The sequence below is a fragment of the Marmota flaviventris genome, chromosome 18 (genome assembly GCF_047511675.1).
Source record: "Marmota flaviventris isolate mMarFla1 chromosome 18, mMarFla1.hap1, whole genome shotgun sequence".
NCBI lineage: Eukaryota > Metazoa > Chordata > Mammalia > Rodentia > Sciuridae > Marmota > Marmota flaviventris.
This window is the reverse complement of record NC_092515.1, coordinates 4,410,866-4,430,253: the sequence shown is the minus strand read 5'-3', so window position 1 is coordinate 4,430,253 and position 19,388 is coordinate 4,410,866. Positions and strand designations below refer to the sequence as shown.

At 38.2% G+C, this 19,388-nt stretch overlaps 2 protein-coding genes across 2 annotated transcripts; both read left to right on the top strand.

The window, feature by feature from the left end:
- The first annotated feature begins 5,104 nt into the window (after positions 1-5,104).
- Positions 5,105-6,001, top strand: LOC114080082 (vomeronasal type-1 receptor 4-like). Its single transcript, XM_027921625.3, has one exon. The coding sequence runs from the start codon at positions 5,105-5,107 to the stop codon at positions 5,999-6,001; it is 897 nt and encodes a 298-aa protein (XP_027777426.3).
- Positions 6,002-15,498: 9,497 nt separating this feature from the next.
- LOC139702777 (vomeronasal type-1 receptor 4-like) lies at positions 15,499-16,431 on the top strand. Its single transcript, XM_071604935.1, has one exon. The coding sequence runs from the start codon at positions 15,499-15,501 to the stop codon at positions 16,429-16,431; it is 933 nt and encodes a 310-aa protein (XP_071461036.1).
- The last annotated feature ends 2,957 nt before the right edge of the window (positions 16,432-19,388 follow it).

Sequence of the window (19,388 nt, the reverse complement as noted above, 5' to 3'; positions counted from 1 at the left end):
ACAGGGGCCGTGTCCCTGACCTGGTGTTAACCCAGGCTGGCTCCAGATGGAATGTAATAAAGTCCTCACTGAGGTTAACTATTGTTAATAATCCCAGATGTTGTTACTGAAATCTGGTTGTGTAGGTGCTGAAGCACTATGGTAGTTAAAGCACCCTGCTGTCCACAGTACATCATGGACCAAATCGGTATCACTGTAGCTGTTTTTACCATGCCTTCATGCCTACAGTGAAGATGAGGATAAAACCAAGAGAATGTCTTAATACTGAACAGAAATCCAGACCAGCATCCATTTATGATCCATTCAGTGGAGATAGAAATTGTGTCTTCACGGAATCACCTATGGTGTGATGCTCGAGGTGAGAATTCCTCCCCTGATGAACTTGGAATGCACCAGGTAAGGGACATATCTTTATGAGTGTTAGACAGTGGCTGTCAGGACCAAAGGCGCTTTGTGTTGTTTCCTCTGGTTTATTAATGTTCTCACCTTAACCCAAGTCCCCGGCATGTATTGATTTGTGTTTCAATCCACACAGTGCCCAGGAGTTCCTGGTCTTCATATTCCATGTAAATCTTTCTTTTGCCTTTCAAAACTTGCATTTGTTTATCAGAAGTTTAATAGGTATTGGTCAATATAAGCTTTTAGCATGAAATTTGTAGGGACTTAATTTTATCCTATTTTATCAGCTATTAGTATTTCATGCGTCATGGTTTAGAAAAAAAAGTATTTTCCAATAATTATTTATTTATTCTACTATATTTTTGTTCTACTATGAGTTTTGCTTTTATTAGTGCATTATAGTTTTGCAGTATAGTCGGTTCATTTTGACTTAACCAAACATGCTCCGTATCAGTCCCCAGTGCTTCCTCTTTCTCTCTCCTTCTCCTTCTTTCCATTTCTCTTTGCCAATTGTGCTGGTTTTCCTTTTATTTATCAATTTTAATTGGCTCTTTATAGATATGCATACAGGTGGAATTCATTGTGGCCTATGTATTCATGGACATAGTGTAATATTGTCAAATTAATTCCCCATTTTCTCCCTTCTCTGTCCCTTCTCCCTCCCCCTTAATCTGATTCTCCTGGCCCATCAGTCTTCCCTTGTAAGACGCCTTCCCCTGATCCCCTTACTTCACACTAGCTTCCACCTATGAGAGAAACCATTCACCCCTTGATTTTCCAAGTCTCTTATTTCACTTAGCATGATGCTCTCCAGTTTTATCCACCTACTGGAAATGCCATAATTTCATTCTTTATAATGGCTGCATAAAACTCCATTGTGAATAATTTTCTTAATTTCTTCATTTCCTGATGGGCACCTGGTCTGGTCCATAAGCTGGCTATGATGTATAGCTCTACACTAAATATTGATGTGCATGCAACATTATATAGGTCAGTTTTGTTCTTTTGGTTAAATACCAAGGGGTGAGATAGCTGGGTCATATGGTGGTTCCATTTCTAATCTTTTGACAAATATCCATACTGCTTTCCAAAGTAGTTGTACTAATTTACAGTCACACTAACAGTGAGTGAACCTCCTTCACCACTTACCTGCCAGCATTTATTATTGTATTCTTATGATTGCTGTTCTAACTGGAGTGAGATGAAATGTTAGTGTACTTTTGATTTGTATTTCCCTGATTTCCAGGTAGTTGAACACTTTTTTTTTTTCATATATTTGAGTGCCATTTATATTTCTTTTTTTTGGGGGGGGATGCCTCTTCATTAACCCATTTATTGATTTGATTATTTGGATGAGTTTTTGTTGTTTTAGTAGGAATTGAACCTAGGGGCACTTAGTCTTCAAGCTACATCTTCAGCTCATTTTTATTATTTATTTTGAAACAGGGTCTCTCTAAGTTGCTTAGGACCTTGCCAAATTGCAAAGTCTGGAATTGAACTCCCAATCCTATTGATTAACCTTCCAAACTGCTGGGATTATGGACTTGCATCACTGCACCCATGGGACACTTGTTTGTTTTGTATTGTGTCGTTTTTACTTTTGATGTTACACATTTTGAATTCTTTATGTATTCTGAATGTTAATCCTCTGTCAGAAGAGAATACAGCAAAGGTTCTCTGCTATTCTGCAGAATCTCTCTTCATGATCTCCACTGATATTAAGAAGCTTTTTAATTTGATGTCATCTCTCTTGGTTTTATTTCTTGAGTTATGGGGTCATGTTAAGAAAGTTGGTGTCTGCACCAATATGTTGCTTGTTGAGTCTATTTCTTGTTCTAGCAGTAGCAAAGTTTTTCCAGACTTTGCAGTTTGGCAAGGTCCTAAGCAACTTAGAGAGACCCTGTTTCAAAATAAATAATAAAAATGAGCTCAAGATGTAGCTTGAAGATTAAGTGCCCCTGGGTTCAATTCCTACTAAAACAGCAAAAACTCACCCAAATAATCTAATTCCTAAGTCTTTAATTTGATCAGGTTAGGAGATAAGGATCTAATTTTATTCTTCTACACATGGTTATCCATTTTTCCCAGTTCCATGTGTTAAAATGGCTCTTTTTTCCCAACATATATTTTTGCCAATCTTATCAAGTATCAGTTGGCTGTAACTCTCTGTCTTCTATTTCATTGGACTTCATATCTTTTTGATGCCAATATCTGCTCTTTTTCTCCTATAACTCTGTGGTATAATTTGAGGTACAGTATTATGATTTCTCTAGGACTACTCTTGCTCCTGATTGCTTTGGCTGTTCTGGGACTTTTATTATTTCAAGTGAATTTTAGGACTGTTTTCCTAGTTCCATGGAGAAAGTTATTTGGTATTTTGATGATTATTTCAAGGAATCTGTATAATGTTTTTAAAAATACAGATATTTTGATAAAATTAATTCTGCTTATCCAAGAATATGGGAGGTCTTTCCATTTTTTAAGGTTCTTTTTAATTTCTTTCTTCAGGGTTCTGTACTTTTAATTATAGAAATAATTCACCTCCTTTGTTAGATTTATTCCCAGTTATATATTTTTTCTTGAGGTTATGGTGAATGGGATTGTTTTCCTGATTTCTTTCCCAGCAGCGTAACTGTTAGAATATGGTAAAGCTATTGATTTCTGAACATTGATCTTGTAACCTCCTACTTTGGTGAATTAAGGGTATTCATTTTTAGCATTAGATTATTTATTGGGGATATTTCTGATATTTTTTAGTGAAGGCATTCAATGCTATGAATTTTCCTCTTAGAACTGCCTTTATACTGTCCCAGGAATTTTAGTATGTTTTATCTCTGTTCTCATTTATTTCTAAAAACTTTTTATTTCTTCTGTTATTTATTCTATTATTTATCCCTCACTTAAAAATGTATTTTTCAATTTCTGTGTATTTTTATGATTTCTATATATCATGCTGTTGACTGGTAGTTTCATTGCATTCTGATCTGATTGGATTCACAAGATAATAGCATTTTTCTTTTTGTATTTGTAAGACTTACATAGTGACCTAGAATATGGTCTATTTAGAAAAAAAAGTGTCCTAGAGAGATCTGTATTGAGAACTTCTCATGGGTGTGCTGTCTTTGGGTTACTTCTCTATGTTTCAACTACAGCATTGGATGTTGATAGGTGGGACCTGGGGGCCCACCCCTAGATGTTTCTACTTGGGGCCTGGTCATTAGTTAAGCTGTCTCTTTTATTCTTTATATTAAGGTATAGCTGAAGATTGAGTGTAATTAATTTGTATGTCATTGACTGAATTTATTTCAGCAGCAGAGTTTCTACCCTGTGAACTCATAGTGTCATTATAGACTCCAGCACTTCACAGAAAAGGGGCAAACGAACAATAAACAACAACCTATGTAAACATTATACAGCATTAAACTGAATACTTGGTTCCTACTATGCCATTTACATTGTTAATTGCAACAAAAAACAGAAATGGTAGGGTCAGCAATTTCCAGCAGGAAAAAACAAACAAACAAACAAACAAACAACAACAACAACAACAAAACCAATAAGTAACCATGAACTGTATCTGCCATTAAAGCAACAAGAGGTGTCAAGAATGGGACCCACAGCAGTATTAATTGCAACAGCATTAATGGTGGGGTCAGGAGTTATATAAACAATTAGTGCTAAAAGATGGTAAGAACAGAGTTAACTAAGAGAAAAGGACATTTGATAAGAAGGTAGAAAAGAGTTCATGATTTGAAAGATTGAACAGAGAGAATGCAGAAGAGATATAGCATGTGATGGTTTAAGGGAGGAGGGAAAGGGCTGAAGTTTTAGTCAGGAAGAGCACTTGCTTAGCATGTGTGGGGCACTGGGTTCAAATGTCAGTACCACATACAAATAAGTAAAATGAAGGTCCATCTACAACTAAAAATATTTTTAAAAAAGAAGAATGGAAAGTTAAAAGTAACAAAGGGAGAATGCAAGAGAAAATAGTAGAATTTGGCTGTCACAGAAGAAAAGAGAGAAAATAAACCATAGAAACAGACAAATGAAAACAGAGAAAACAAACCCAGATTACTCATCAAAACCCCAACCCTCAATAGACAAGGCAAGGAAAAATTTTAAAAATGATAGACATTTAAAAATGCTACGGTGAGGGAAAAATAAACAAATATGTGTATGTATGTATATGTGTGAACCAGTGAGCACAGCAAAACGCATAAAATAGGAGGAAAACAAAAGAATAAAAGATAATGAAAAAGTAAGGACTCATTTCCACGGAGGGGATCAAAATAGTTATCTTTTTACAAAATGACTATCAAATATCAGTTTATGCTGCACATGTTGAGTTATGCTTTCTCTCCACTGCTCTCATTTTCCATTGCTTCCTCCAGGTTATCATCACCTGATTTTTAAAGTTGACTTCTCTAAGAAGATAATCTGGGAACTCCCCCATTCATATGTACATGTCAATATTTTAACAATGAATGTTGTACTTGGTGAAAATACACACCCACAGACAGGTACTGCAATATTTCCCAGGCTGAGTTTTAATGCCTAGTTCAAACCACACTTCTGCCCCAGCCTCCTGAGGAGCTGGTGACTACAGGTATAAACTATTGGGTTCACTACAAAATTTTTAATGAGTCATTTTGTTCACAGGAAGAACGGTTGCAATCACTTAAAGGAATATGTGCTGAGAGAGGGAATGGACTCCAGAGACGTGGCCATGGGACTGATGCTCTTATCACAGTCTGCAGTTGGAGTTCTGGGAAATTTCTCTCTGCTTTATTATCATTTAGTCCTTTTCTACAATGACTGTATATTAAGGACCACTGATTTGATTATCAGCCACCTGGTCATAGCCAACTCTTTGGTCATTCTTGGCAGAGGAATTCCCCAGACAATTGCAGCTTTTGGGTTGAGGTACTTCTTCAGTGATTTTGTATGCCAACTTATTTTGTACATGCAGCGAGTGGGCAGGAGTGTGTCCATTGTCATCACCTGCCTCTTGAGCATCTTCCAGAACATCACCATCAGCCCCATGAACTCCTGTTGGAAGGATCACAAAGAAAGAGCTCCCAAGTACATTGGCTTCTCCATTTCCCTCTGTTGGATCCTGTACATGGTGGTGAATTCCATTTTTCCTCTCTATGTGTTTGGCAAATGGAATAGCAAAAACTTGACAGAGAAAAGATATTTGAGGTACTGTCTTTACATTGGTCCTAACAACATAACAAACTCATTATATGCAGCATTGTTTGTATTTCCTGAGATTGTCTTTTCCTTGCTCATGATCTGGTCCAGTGGCTCCATGGTTCTCCTTCTGTACAGGCACAAGCAGAGGGTTCAGTACATTCACAGCATCAAAGGTTCCCCCAGATCCTGCCCTGAGTCTAGAGCCACCCAGAGAATACTTGTCTTGGTCGGCTCCTTTGTGAGTTTCCACACACTCTCTTCCTTATTAAATGTTTGTGTTACCCTTCATTTTAATCCCAGTTGGTGGTTGGTGAACACCAATGTCCTGATCTCCATGTGTTTTCCCACTGTCAGCCCCTTTCTTCTCATGAACCATAACTCCATTCTATCCAGGCTCTGCTCCTAAGGAATATAAAATTCTTAATTCTGAAATAAGTATGTGAATAGTATGTGTTGAGACAATGTGCAATTGTTTAGTCATTCTTCATGCTCAAAACACCAATCCAGAAACTATGAAGTAGTCACTTGCCTTTCTATTGTAAACTCCTAAGGACATTGGTGTACTCAGCTGCCTGAATGTGGGAGCTACATATTCATTGTGGAAGGAAGTAAAGCCGATTGTGTTCATGCTGTTGCACAGCAACCTGTAGATTGTCATTGGAATTCATATAGCTGGAGGCAGATCAAATAAGGGAGTTCCCAGTCCTTGAAAGTTGGTTTAATCACAATGACTGAACAAGTGGTGTACTCCTGAAAACATTTGCCAGAAGAAAATACAGTGGATAAATGAGTGGTGGATAAAGGAGTATAACAATTATCCATGTATTTATCTCAAATGTTCCTATCTTGTGGAGAGCTTTTGTTGAAGAGTGAAAGCAGATCCAGAAGTTATCAGGGATAGATGTGGAATTAATAGATATGTTTTTCCAAAATTGTATCATCAGTGTGATCAGAGGATGAAGATGAAATAGAGGTCCAGACAACAGTAGGTTGATGGTGGTGGCCCTGCAGGTTGGAACCCAGTGCACCACACAGAGAAGCAGTGTCATGCAGGCATCCTGCCTTGTGCAGGGTAATGCAGTCCAAGATCCCCAATGCATTTCGGAACCCATGCACACTACTGTACACTATAGTAGTTTGGAGGCCCCAGTTAAAAACAATGTGGTTTGGAATCTAGAGCAGCCAATCAAGTCCACACCAGAAGGAACAAGAGGCTCCCTCATTTTACTTACCTTGATCCTATTTCCATCTCCTAAGCTCCCAGGCTGCCCTGAAAGCAACCACTGTTCAACTATAGCATAACCAAAAATCAATACCCTAGCAGAGGGTGAAGGGATCAGATATGGTGCAGAAAAGCAGAAAAAAAATATCCAGAGAGATTTTTCACTAACTTGTCTGAAACTCATTTTTCATAATTTTTCTCCGTTTGACCTGCCTCAGAATTTGATCACTGTGCACACACTCCAACTCTTGGGGCACATGTCAACAATAACCAGCAGCAATTGTTTAATAGTGAAGCATTTAGAAGAGTGACAGTGCCTGACTGTGTGACAGATGAGAGTGACAGAGGACACAGGGAAATGGGATGACAGGGTTAAGACAGTGGAGCGGAGACCCTGAAGGGTGGGTTTATAAAGTGCTGGGGGAAGAGCAGAAGGTGGAGAGTGAGAAGACAGAAGGATAGCACGTTTCTCAGGGGCTCAAGTCAGTGCTGGACCTAGGTTACAAAGACATTGTGTGTGCAAGGAAGTTAAGGATATTGGGTTCTGGAGGGGAGGAGGATGACAAGGTGTCCCATTAACAGAGGGTAAAATGACAATGCATGGTTCAAAGGCAAAAGGAGGTTATGGTTCGTGGGAATGTGATGAAGTGTGCTGTGGGGAAAGGAGCAGGAGACGGGGAGGTAGATCTTGGTGAGCAATGGACTAAGGCATATACAGGTGTAAATAAAGAAAGTGGAGCCGGGGGGACCTGATAGACATGGGGAGGGAGAAAAGACCTGCACAGGAAAGGTCGGGAGCCTGACAGAGGATGGGACCTTGGGCATGAGTGGGCAAAAGCACCCAGGAGCAAAGGGTAGGGCATATGGAATTATGGGTCGTGGGTCAAGGTCATGCATGCAGGATATGGAGGAGCTGAGGATGCCTGAAATTTGATCACTGTGGGAGGCTGCCTGCCCATGGGCTAGCTTCCTCTCTCACCCTTGAGTAAAGGGGATGTTTGGTCTGGCATCACCTCACAGGCACTGTGTGAAGCAAGTGGCCTCCACCTTCATTCGGCAAAGAAGTTTGTTCTAACCCTGACTTGGGAGTTTCCCAATGGGTTTGGGCAACTTTCTTTTGAAACCCTATCCCCTGCCTTATTTGGTGAAGAACATTCCAGCAAAGCTCTTTTGTGTGTCCCCCCTATAAAATATATTCCCGTGCAGGCTGTCTTTCCAGCACTGTCTAGCATGGAAGCTGACCCTTTTGGTCGTAGAGCTGTCCTACATTCGACCTGAAAACCTCATGTCTGTGTGTGGTATGATTTCTTCCCAATGTTGCTCTTTGGAAACCAGCTCATCTCACCAACATGGGCAGGTGGCAAGAGATCACTTTGGCTTTTCACATCACACTCTGTGCATTCACAGCAAACACCAGAGCCTGTTTAAATGCTGCATGTGGACAATGCTGTCCTTTCTGTGTGTGGCAGGATGAAAAGAATGTAAAGAACATACAAGGCCAACTTCTTTATGGAATTCACAGGCTTGTAAATAAGCACAAACTTACATATCTGTACAAGGTACTGAGACACAGAATGAAGATGAATGTGTGAGTGATTATGTGACAGAGTGGGACATGACCATTGTGTTGGTGTCTGCATTGTGAGTGTGTGTGAGGTGAAAGCAAGAGTCTGGGAATGATGGTATATATGTATAAGCTCCAGTATGCCTGAGTATGGGTGTGTACACTCTGTGTTGAAACATACACATGAGCTGAAATATACATGTGTTGTTGATACTGGGCATAGCCGAAGCTGCAGGGGAGTGTCAATACTTAGAAAATTTCCCAGCCTGGAGCAATTATCAGATAGAAGCTCACTCAATAGTACTTGCATAAAAGTAGAAGATGTAATCATCCCTCTATAGGTGTAGAAATTCAAACAATATAAAAAACTCAGGGAACAACCCCCATTCCCCTAAGTCCCCTACACTGCAAAACCTGACCCCATTTACAACACAGTGCAGAAAATATTAGATAAAGAATTTAGAAGGTTTATACTTTAAAAAAGGAAGGAACTAAGAGATAAAATATCAAAAATGAAAGATCATTTCAATAAAGAGTTGTATTCTGGGGAAAAGAAACCTATGAAAGACTCAATAAATCAAAATAAAAATTTCATGGAAAGCATCACCAATATATGAGATAAAAAAGGAGAAAGATGTTCTCTTCTCAAATACAAACTATACAATCTAGAAAATAAATTTGACAATAAAGAAAAGATGCATAAAAATCATGACTAGAGTATTCAAGAAATATAACGTTAAGAGACCCATCTAAAAGTCATTGGCATAGATGAAGCCCAAGATGCGTATGCTATTACCCAACAGGGTGGAGAGGTGATGAGTAGAGGTTCAGTGGATTAGACACAGGAGAATGAAGGGAAGGGAGAGGGGATAGGAATAAAAAAGACAGTAGCATGAATCTGACAACTTTCCTATATCCATATATGAATACACTACCAATGAAACTCCACTTCAGTACAATCACAAGAATAGTATCCTAACTAGAACAACTTATACTCCATATATGTATAATATGTAAAATACACTCTACTGTCATGTATATCTAAAAAGAAAAAAATTAAAAAATACTACAAAGTTTTCATAACATCTTCAAAGAAATAGTATGAGGAAAGTTTTCATATCTTAGGAATTAGATGGAAATCCACATGCAAGAGGCATTTTAAAATCCAAATAGATAATATCCAAAATAAGGTCCTCTTTATAACACATCAAATTAAAATTCCTAAAATATAAAACATTGTTAGAATTTTTGAAAACATGAAGATAAAAATGGCACATCTCATTTAGAAGTAAAACAATTAAAATTTATACTGATTTAGTAGCCCAAAACTTAAAAGCCAAAAGGATCTGAAAAATACATAAGGATCCCTGAAAGATAATAGGTGTCATAGTTTCTATGTCAATAGAAAACTATAGTTCAGAATTGGTGATGAACAGAAACTAAAAGAATTCATAGCCACTAAGCAAGCAGTACAAGATACATTTAATGAAATATTACCCACAGAAGAAATGGAATTATAAATCACTAACAAGACAAAAACAGAGCCCATCAATGGAATAAAATAAACCCTTCTCAATATTAATAATCTAGTAGACCACAAGACAACAATATTGAGTGATTTCAACACACAGCCTCACCACTAGAGAGATCATCCAGACATAAACTAAATGAAGATTCTTCACAACTAAAAACCACTATTAATCCAACAATCATTTAGAAAATATTTCATCCATTAACAACTGAATTCCCTTTCTTCTCAGTGTCCCATGGAACATACTCTAAAATAGATCACATTTTAGGGAACAAAGCAAATCATAATAATTACAAAAACTAGACATAATTTCTGGGATCCTTAGAAGAATGGAAAGAGTTCCCATGTTCTTGGGTTGGCAGAATTAATATTATAAAAGTGTCCGTACAACCAAAACCACTTTACAGATCCAGTGCAATACCCACCAAAATATCAACGACATTCTTCCACAATGAGAGTGACAGAAAAATTTCTCTACCATATGGGAAATCACATAGGAGCCCAATAGACAAGATCAAAGAGAAAATCTACAAGCACATCATAATTAAGATAGAAAATAAAGAAAAAAATATTAAACACCATAAGAAAAACTTACTAGGTCACAATGGATGTCTTAGCAAAAAAAAGGATAAAATATCATACATCTTATCAGATCTAATAGAGGGAACCTAGGAATCAACCACAAGAAAAATGAAAAAAAAGATACATGAGATTGAACCATACTCCTTTAAATAAAGAATGGATCATAGAATACATGATAGGATAAAATCAAGAAATTCTTAGAAACAAGTGAGAACAGAGATACCATATATCAATCTCTGGGTCAGTATGAAAGGGATTCTGGGAGGAACATTTATAGCATTGAGTACCTACACTTAAAAAACAGAGAGTTCTCAAATATCTGAATATTTATTAACAAGATTGGACGTAGAAGAACTCAGGGAATTCTGAAGTCCAGTAAGATGTACAAACACTTGGCCCCATGGTCACACCTTAATATTTCTGAATCTTCCATGTAAGACCCTGTCAGCCTGCAGGGATCAGGGAAAAGCAACAAACTCCTCAAGACTCATTGTGAAGTTACTAACAAGGAACTCATAATTGCATTACTAATTAACAAGTGTGGAGAAAGTTTTTCAGCCTTGTCCTGGGCTCCCCAGGCCTGCACTGTCATTGCCTCTCCAGGTGAAGTGATAATTGCAGCCCTGAGGGGAAGTGAGGTCACAGGAGCACAGACCTTTATCTCAGGGTCCAGCTGCCTCCCTCCCTCCATGCTGGCTGTCAGGACCTCACACTGAGCCCACCACCTTGCACACAAGAAGCAACGTGAGTGTTTTCTATTTCAGTTTTCTACTTCTGCAGAGTCAGTAAGGAAAACAATTCTGAGCATGTGCTTGTGTCAGCAGAGGGAAAAACAGATTCTGGGTTAGGAAGAGATTCAGGGTAAAGATAAAGAAGGAAAAGAAATAATTCCTTCACTATGAGCTCAGTAGTAAAAGAAGAAGTGTCCCTGACCTGATTCCAATTTTCCTGGCTCCTAAAGTTATTTAATAAAATACACACTGAGGATGTTTATAGGTGAATAATACCATCAATAGTAAATTCTTACATAGAAGGGGCTCAACGACTATAGTAGCAACTAATCTGCTCTTCACATTACTTTAGAAAATTGTATAATATATTTTGAAGTGCTATGATGTCTGTGTGTATAAAGCTTTCATGCCTAGAGTAAAGATAAGGATAGAACTGTGAGGATCACCTCCTTATGTACAGAAGCCCAGACCTGGGAATAAAAGATGCTCTTTTCCAATTGTACATTACAATCCACCTCGTGTGGAGAGAAATCCCTGTGTTGAGATGGCTGAGCAAAACTTCTCTCCCTGCTGAACACACAAGGGAAAGTAACATTATAAGGATGAGAATTGGACAGTGGTTGTCAGGACCAAATTAATCTGGTAAATTCTCTGGTTTAATAATACTTCAATATTAATCACACACATGATAATTTCCTTTTTATTTCAATTTATTCAATGCAGAAGAATGCACATGTGCCAACTTCTACTGATATATCTTGTGTATTGAATGTCCTCCACAAATCCTGCTTCATTACTGAAACTTTGACCAATGTAGCTGTGAAATCAGTGAGGACTTCATTTTTATCTTTAACTATTTTATCAGATATTAGTACTTCATGTGCAATTGTTCAGTACCAAGGTAATATATATGAATAATTCATTTATAGATTCCACTACACTTTTATTCCTGCAGTTGCAACAAAAGAATATTTTCTTTGTGGAAATAAATCTTTGTTTAGAGGGGATTTTATTCCACCCATTGTCAAGTTAAAAGTACATAGTTTCCTAGCATCTGTTTTGATTTTTCATAACAATTTTTCCTCCTTTATTTGTTTTTTAATTTTTATTTGTGCATTATAGTTATGCATAATACTGGGGCTCATTTTGACATAATTATGCATGCATGGAATATAATTTTCTCCATTTTCAGTTCTCATTGCTTCCCTTTCCCTTACCTCCACCGTCTCACTCTTCCCTTGTAGAACTAAAACTTGGGCCAGTCTTGCTTAGATTAAATACAACACGGACACATCAGATTGGAATTGCTGGCATAGACGTTTGTATCTGATCCAGTAAGTGGACACCACCAGCTTTTCCACACGTTTGCCCCAATTTTAACAACCATTGCTAGTTCATGAGATTCCTGAGCTATCGCATCCTTCCCGATCGTGGTATTTTCTAACATTTTACTTTAAATTCAGTTTGTTGTGTGCTTATATTGGAGAGTGCTTAAATAAAGACATTGAACTTTCCCCCCATCGTTATTATTCATTGAATGATTTTTTTTTGTCTTTATGTAACTGTTGAAATTATTTGATGTTTTTGTGCATTCTGTAACACTAATTATCACTGGATACATTAAATTCTATATTTCTTCCTTAGTTACTAGTTCGTGCACACTTCTTTAATCTTCTGTGCAAAAGTATGTTTAATTATTCTGAAAAACATTTTTGCTTTTGGATGGAAATGGTAGCATTTGCTTATATGACACACCAAAAATGACAATTTGTTGGCTGATCCTCTAATTCTGGTGATTTTATTTGTGAGATACTGTTATAAGCATCTCCCTTCTAATGTTCTAATTAGACTTTCTCCCACTGCTGGGGTAATATTCATAAAATAATTTTGCCTACAATATTTTCCTAACATCATTTCCACATAATTTTAAGTTCTAGTATACAAATGAGTACAGTTTCCTAATTTCAATTATAACACTATGATCTTCCTTTTGCTCTTACCTTATGAGAAATCCTTCTAAGATGCTTTCTCACATTCTCCTTTGTTTTTTCCAGACTGTGTTAGAATCGTGAAGCATAAGTATCTGAATACTTAGAATTAGTAAAATTTTGAATTAGAAGATCTCCAAGTCCCTCATAGGTCCCAGCTCAATATTTCCTACACATTCCAAGAATACACTTTCAGTCTTAAGGAATCAAGGAAATGAAACAGCCTTTCCAAAACTCCTCAACACTTATTCTGAAGTTACTAACAAGGAACTCATAATTGCCTTATTAATTAACAACTGAGGAGACAGTTTTTCAGCAATGTCCTGGGCTGCCCAGGCCTGCACTGTCATTGCCTCTCCAGGTGAAGTGATAATTGCAGCCCTGGGGGAAGTGAGGTCACAGGAGCACAGACCTTTATCTCAGGGTGCAGCTGTCTCCCTCCCTCCATGCTGGCTGTCAGGACCTCACACTGAGCCCACCACCTTGCACAGAAGAAGCACAGTGAGTATTTTCTAATTCTGACATAAAAGCTCAGTGTGTAAGAAGAGAAATTTGGGGAAGTACCCATTTCTGAAAAAGGATTTTGAGAGAAGGCGATCTAGTGTCATTGTAGACAAGGAAAGGAATAATTTTTTGTTATTTTGCATTAGCCTGAGGCCAATACATGATGGCTCCAAATAGAATGTAATAAAGTCCTCAGTGAGTGTGACTATTATTGATAATCCCAGATGTTGATAGTGAAACCTGGGTGTGGAAGTGCTGAAGCATTGTGGTAATTAAAGCACCTCTGTCCACAGACACTACATAAATCATAGAATAAATCATACATATTATTGGAGCTGTGTTTATAATGCCTTCATGCCTACAATAAAGATGAGGATTAAGGGCAGAATAACCTTATCCTGAACAGAAATCCAAACCAACATCTGTATCCAATTCATTCAGAGGAGACAGAAATTGTGAATCACCTATGGTGTGATGCTTGTAGTGAGAATTCTTCTCCTGATGAACTTGGGAACACAACACATAAGGGAAGTAACTTTATGAGTATTAAACATTGGTTGTCAGAACCAAAGGTGTCTTTTTTGTTTCCTCTGGGTTATTAACATTTTCATTTTAATTCCAATCCCATGGAATGTATTTCTTTGTGTTTCTATTCATAGAACGCCCGGAAATTCATAGTATAGAGATTCTATTTTATTATTTCTTGCAAAGTGCCTTTCAAAACCTTGCTTTTTACCAATGGTTTCATAGGTGTTGGTACACATAAGCTTTTCACCTGAGATGAATGACAACTAAATTTCTATCCTACACCATTTTATCACAAACTACAATATCATGTTTCATGGTTTAGAGACTAAGTACAATTGTTCAACTATATATACCTTCCAGTATATTTTTGCCTCTGGAATGATATTTTTATTGCCAATCTAAATATTGAGTGCCTCTTGCTTTGATTGAATCCAGAGAGTTGACTGTGATTAGTGCACTACATTTTATTAGGATCTATAAAATCTCATTTCTAATTCATATTTCTCTATATACTAAAACTTTAAACCAAATGCAAAGGTCATACTAGACTAAAATCTTCCCCATATTTGTTATTCATTGAATAGTGATTTCCTGTGGTTTTTGTTGGAACATAATGCTTATTTCAATTCTGTTATTCATTCTGTATAAGTTATTCCCACTTGGTACATTAATCTCCTTTGCAACACCATGTGCAAATTGATCTTAGTTTAACTAGATAAAATTTGTCATTTCAATCGTATTCTTCAGGAATGTCTGATGTTTGATGTACAATTTGTTACCAAGTAGTACAAAAATATTCTTTTGTTGTTGAACATGTTCCATTCATTTTCTTTCAGATTTAAACAAGAACTGAATTTTTATATGGTGTAGATGGTGACTGATGTTGTCTCTTCTTCAATATGATCAGGATATACCAGTTGATTCTGAAAAATGATTGATTTATGCATTCTGTCCCCTGCTCACTTTTCATTGCTTCTCCCAGGGTATCACCATCTGAGCTTTAATGACAACTTCTCTAAGAAAATAGGGTGGGATTTTTCCCCATGAACATATGCATCTTCTTGTCTTTGCCAATCCCCATGGCTGTTGCTGTGTTTCCCAGGATGATCTCAATCTCCTAGCTCAAGAGTTCCTCCTGCCTCAGCCTCCTGAGCCACTGGTGTCTACTGGTGCACACCACAGTGTCTGGCTACAAAATTTTAAATGAGTCATTAAACTCATAGAAAAGAAACTGTACTGTGCTGGATGACAGAATGCCCCACAGAGACGTGGCAATAGGATTGATGTTCTTATCACAAACCACAGTTCGAATTCTGGGAAATTATCTTCTTCTTTACTATCTAGTCCTCTCCTGCAACAAGTGCCCATTAAGGTCCAAGGATTTGATCCTCAAGCACCTGAGTATAGCCAATTCCCTTGTTATTCTCTCTAATGGAGTTCCCCAGACAATGACAGCCTTGGGGATAAAATATTTCTTGAATGATCTTGGAAGCAAACTTATTTCATATATTCAGCGAGTAGGCAGGAGTGTTTCCATTAGCATCATCTGCCTCTTGAGTATCTTCCAAAACATCACGGTCAGCCCCAGGAACTCCTGTTGGAGGGATCTTAAAGTAATATCTCCAAAGCACATTGGCTTCTCTGTATCCCTCTGCTGGATACTTTACATGATGGTAAATTCCATGTTTCCTCTTTATGTGCTTAGCAAATGCAGTACTGAAAACACAACAGAGAAAACAGATTATGGGTATTGTTCTACTGTGGGTCGAGACAAAATCATAGAGTCATTATATGCAGCCTTATTTGTATTTCCTGAAGTTGTCTTTTCTATGCTCATAATCTGGTCCAGTGGCTCCATGGTTCTCCTTCTGCACAGGCACAAGCACCGGGTTTGGCACATTCACAGCATCAAAGTTTCCCCCAGGTCCTGCCCTGAGTCCAGAGCTACCCAGAGAATCCTTCTCCTGGTGGGCACCTTTGTGACTTTCCACACCCTCTCCTCCCTATTAAATGTTTATATTGCCCTTTCTTCTAATCTCAACTGGTGGTTGTGGAGGATCACCAGCATCATTTCCCTGTGTTTTCCCACTGTGAGTCCCTTTCTTCTCATGATACATGACTCCACAGTATCCAAGGGCTGTTTCAACTGGATAATGAAGAAAATTATCTTTGTCGAATGTACATAAATTTTAAATTTTTGCACAATGCCTAATTTTTTAGTTATTAGTCACCCTCACAACAGAGAAACCAGGAAGAGTCACTTGTCTCTCTATTGTAACCCTAATGGATATTGGAGTCCTCAGCTGGCTGACTATGGGACAGCTGTCTGACTATGGGACATATGTGAGCATCATGGAGGGGATTGACCTTGTGTTCTCATCCTGATGCAACAATCCTTTGAGAGTAACCATTATTTTTGATGCTGGGGCACACTAAATGAATTTATTTTCTGTCCTTCAAAGTGAGTTAAATCACAATTGTTAAACAAGGGTTGGACTGCTCCAAACTCTGCCAGACACAAATACAGAGGAAAAATGAGTGGTGGATATTGCTAAATGACAATTCTTCATGTATTTATAATCTTATTGAAAGGTTCTGTTGTTAACTTGAAGTTTGTTGCAGCAAGAGCCTTGGGAGATTAGGATATACAGTTTACATTTCTGTAACAGAATTATTTTTTACAAATGGAAATAAAGGTAACATCTCTCTCTAGGGAAAATGGTGAGGCGGGTTTTTTTTTTAGCTGTTCTGTTTCCCTACATGCAGGGAACCTCAGGTGTGGCCAAACTCCTTTCCTGTGCAGCATCCCCCTCAGCCACTCCACACCACCCAGACTGCAGTTGGTTGGCAGAACAGTGCTCCTGCTGCCTTCTATGCCACAAGAAAGGAAGAAGTGCCTGGGGTCTTCCCTAGAGATTGCACCTCTCTACTGGCATCTATACAAGAGTTGCAGCATGATCTCACACTTTCAAACTCTGGGCAATAAAACACAACTATGATACAAAATAAGTAGAGAGATGCTTAGCTATTCCCTCCAAATCTTGTATTTGTTACTTTCTAAATCACAGTCATCTTATGTAGTTAGGCTGGGTTGTACACAGGAAGACAAAAAGATCCTTGCACAGCAGACAGTGTTCAGTAGAATGTAAGTTGTTGGTGGCAGTAGGAATATGAGACGAATCACAGCAGGAACAATTGGTGGAACATTGCCTCTTGACAAGTGGGTGATGAGAGAGTCCTAATGGGCACACATTCCTAGAGGACCTTTGGAAGTAAAACTCATTATTATACAGGATATAAATTTATTTTCCCTTGATTGCCCTGATAAATCTATTCTTATCACCCATATTATATCTTCTAAAAATGCCACAGAAGAAAGTATTTTTTTTGTGAATGCATCTATGAGGAATATTTGAGAGAGCTACAATTTTTTTATAATCTTAGCTTATGTAAGAGAATCTTAGCTTATGGAAAAGGCTGAATTGAGCATAGAAGAGATCCAGATAAGTGAACAACTTAAGTATTAGCATAAATTCCATGGAAAATGCTAGTATTTCCAGGTTATCAGAATGATATGGTAAAAGTAAGATCTTCAAGGGGAGAAACTAGACTTAGAAAGTACTTGCAACATTTGTGGAATAAATAGATTTTTTTCTAATATATGTCTTTTGTATGCTTAGACAATAGAGATGAAATAAAGAGTGGTCCAGAGCAGAGTAGGTAGTGGACCTGGCTGTTCACATTAAGATCTGCTGCATTGAACAATGGAGGGTCTCATGCATTACTTTTTCCTTATACAGCAGATGCAATCAAACATCTTGGATGCATTCCTAAATACATACATACTACTGAACTACATTCACTGTTTTCCTATATATGTATATATACATATGATCAAGATCAGGTTATCTTTAGGGGTAGAAAGATATTAATTAATAACAGTAACTTGCAATAAAGTAGAAAAGTTACAAAACTATATTCTAATGAGAGTGGGGTGAAAGTGCTCTGCTCTCTGGGATTCTCCATTTAAACTGAAGTTGACCACTGATAACTGGCACTGTGATGGTGCACTGCATACCCAATGCTATCATCATGTAGTCAACTAGAAGCAAGGTAATTTCCCATCTAGAGCAGCTCATTAAATCCACATAAAAGAGACTGCTTTCATTTTAACTTAGCTTAGCCAATACCCATTTCCTCAGCTCCAAGCCTGACCTGAAGGCAACCACTGTGCAGCTATAGCACAGTGAAAATCAGCACCCTAGCAGAGGCTGAAGGGATCAAAATGACAATGATACACCCTGAAAAACACACACACACACACAGAGCATTTCTACACTTTACCTGACAGCTTGTTGATACACATTTTTAATATTTTTACCTGACTTAAAACTTGATAAAAATGTGAACACTCTAACTCAAGAGCCATTTGTCAATGAACACCAGCAGTCATTTTGAACAGTGGAGAACGAGGGAGTGACAGTGTATGACTGCATGACACATGACACAAGAGGGCACATGGAAAGTGGGACCACAGGCACAAAATGGTGGTGCAGAGCCTAAAGAAGGATCCAGGAAAGAAGAAAAGTGCTTGCAGAGCAGTAAGCATAAACCCGAGTACAGGTTGTGCATGGGATAAAGCAATGCCAGGCTTCAGAGTACCAAGGGGACCATGTACAAGGAAGTTAAGGTATAAACATATTGGGTTCTAGGAGGATAAAAGTTTCAGGTGTTCCAGGAACAAAAGAGAACCTGACAATGTAGAGTTAAAGGGCAAAGGGAAGTAAAGGTTCTGTGGAAAACATGACAAGGGCATGCTGCGAGGAGAGGATAGAGATGGAGGAGGGGGGTCTTGGACGATAATGGATCAAAGCAGACACACAGTGTAAGGGTAGGAGGTGAAACATGGAGGGAAGACAGAGGAAAGAGATGCACAGAAAGTGAGGGGAGTTAGGGAGAGCCACGGGCATGGGTGGGCTAAAAAATATGGGAGAAAAGGCTGGGACAGCATGACAGGTAATGGATCAAGGGCAGGTGCCTGGTTCACGGCGGAGCTGACGATGCCTGGAAGCTGAGCACTGTGAGACTGAGCTGGTTGTGCAGAGAACACAGGGAAGGGTCTGAAATGTTGGTTCTGGGAGTA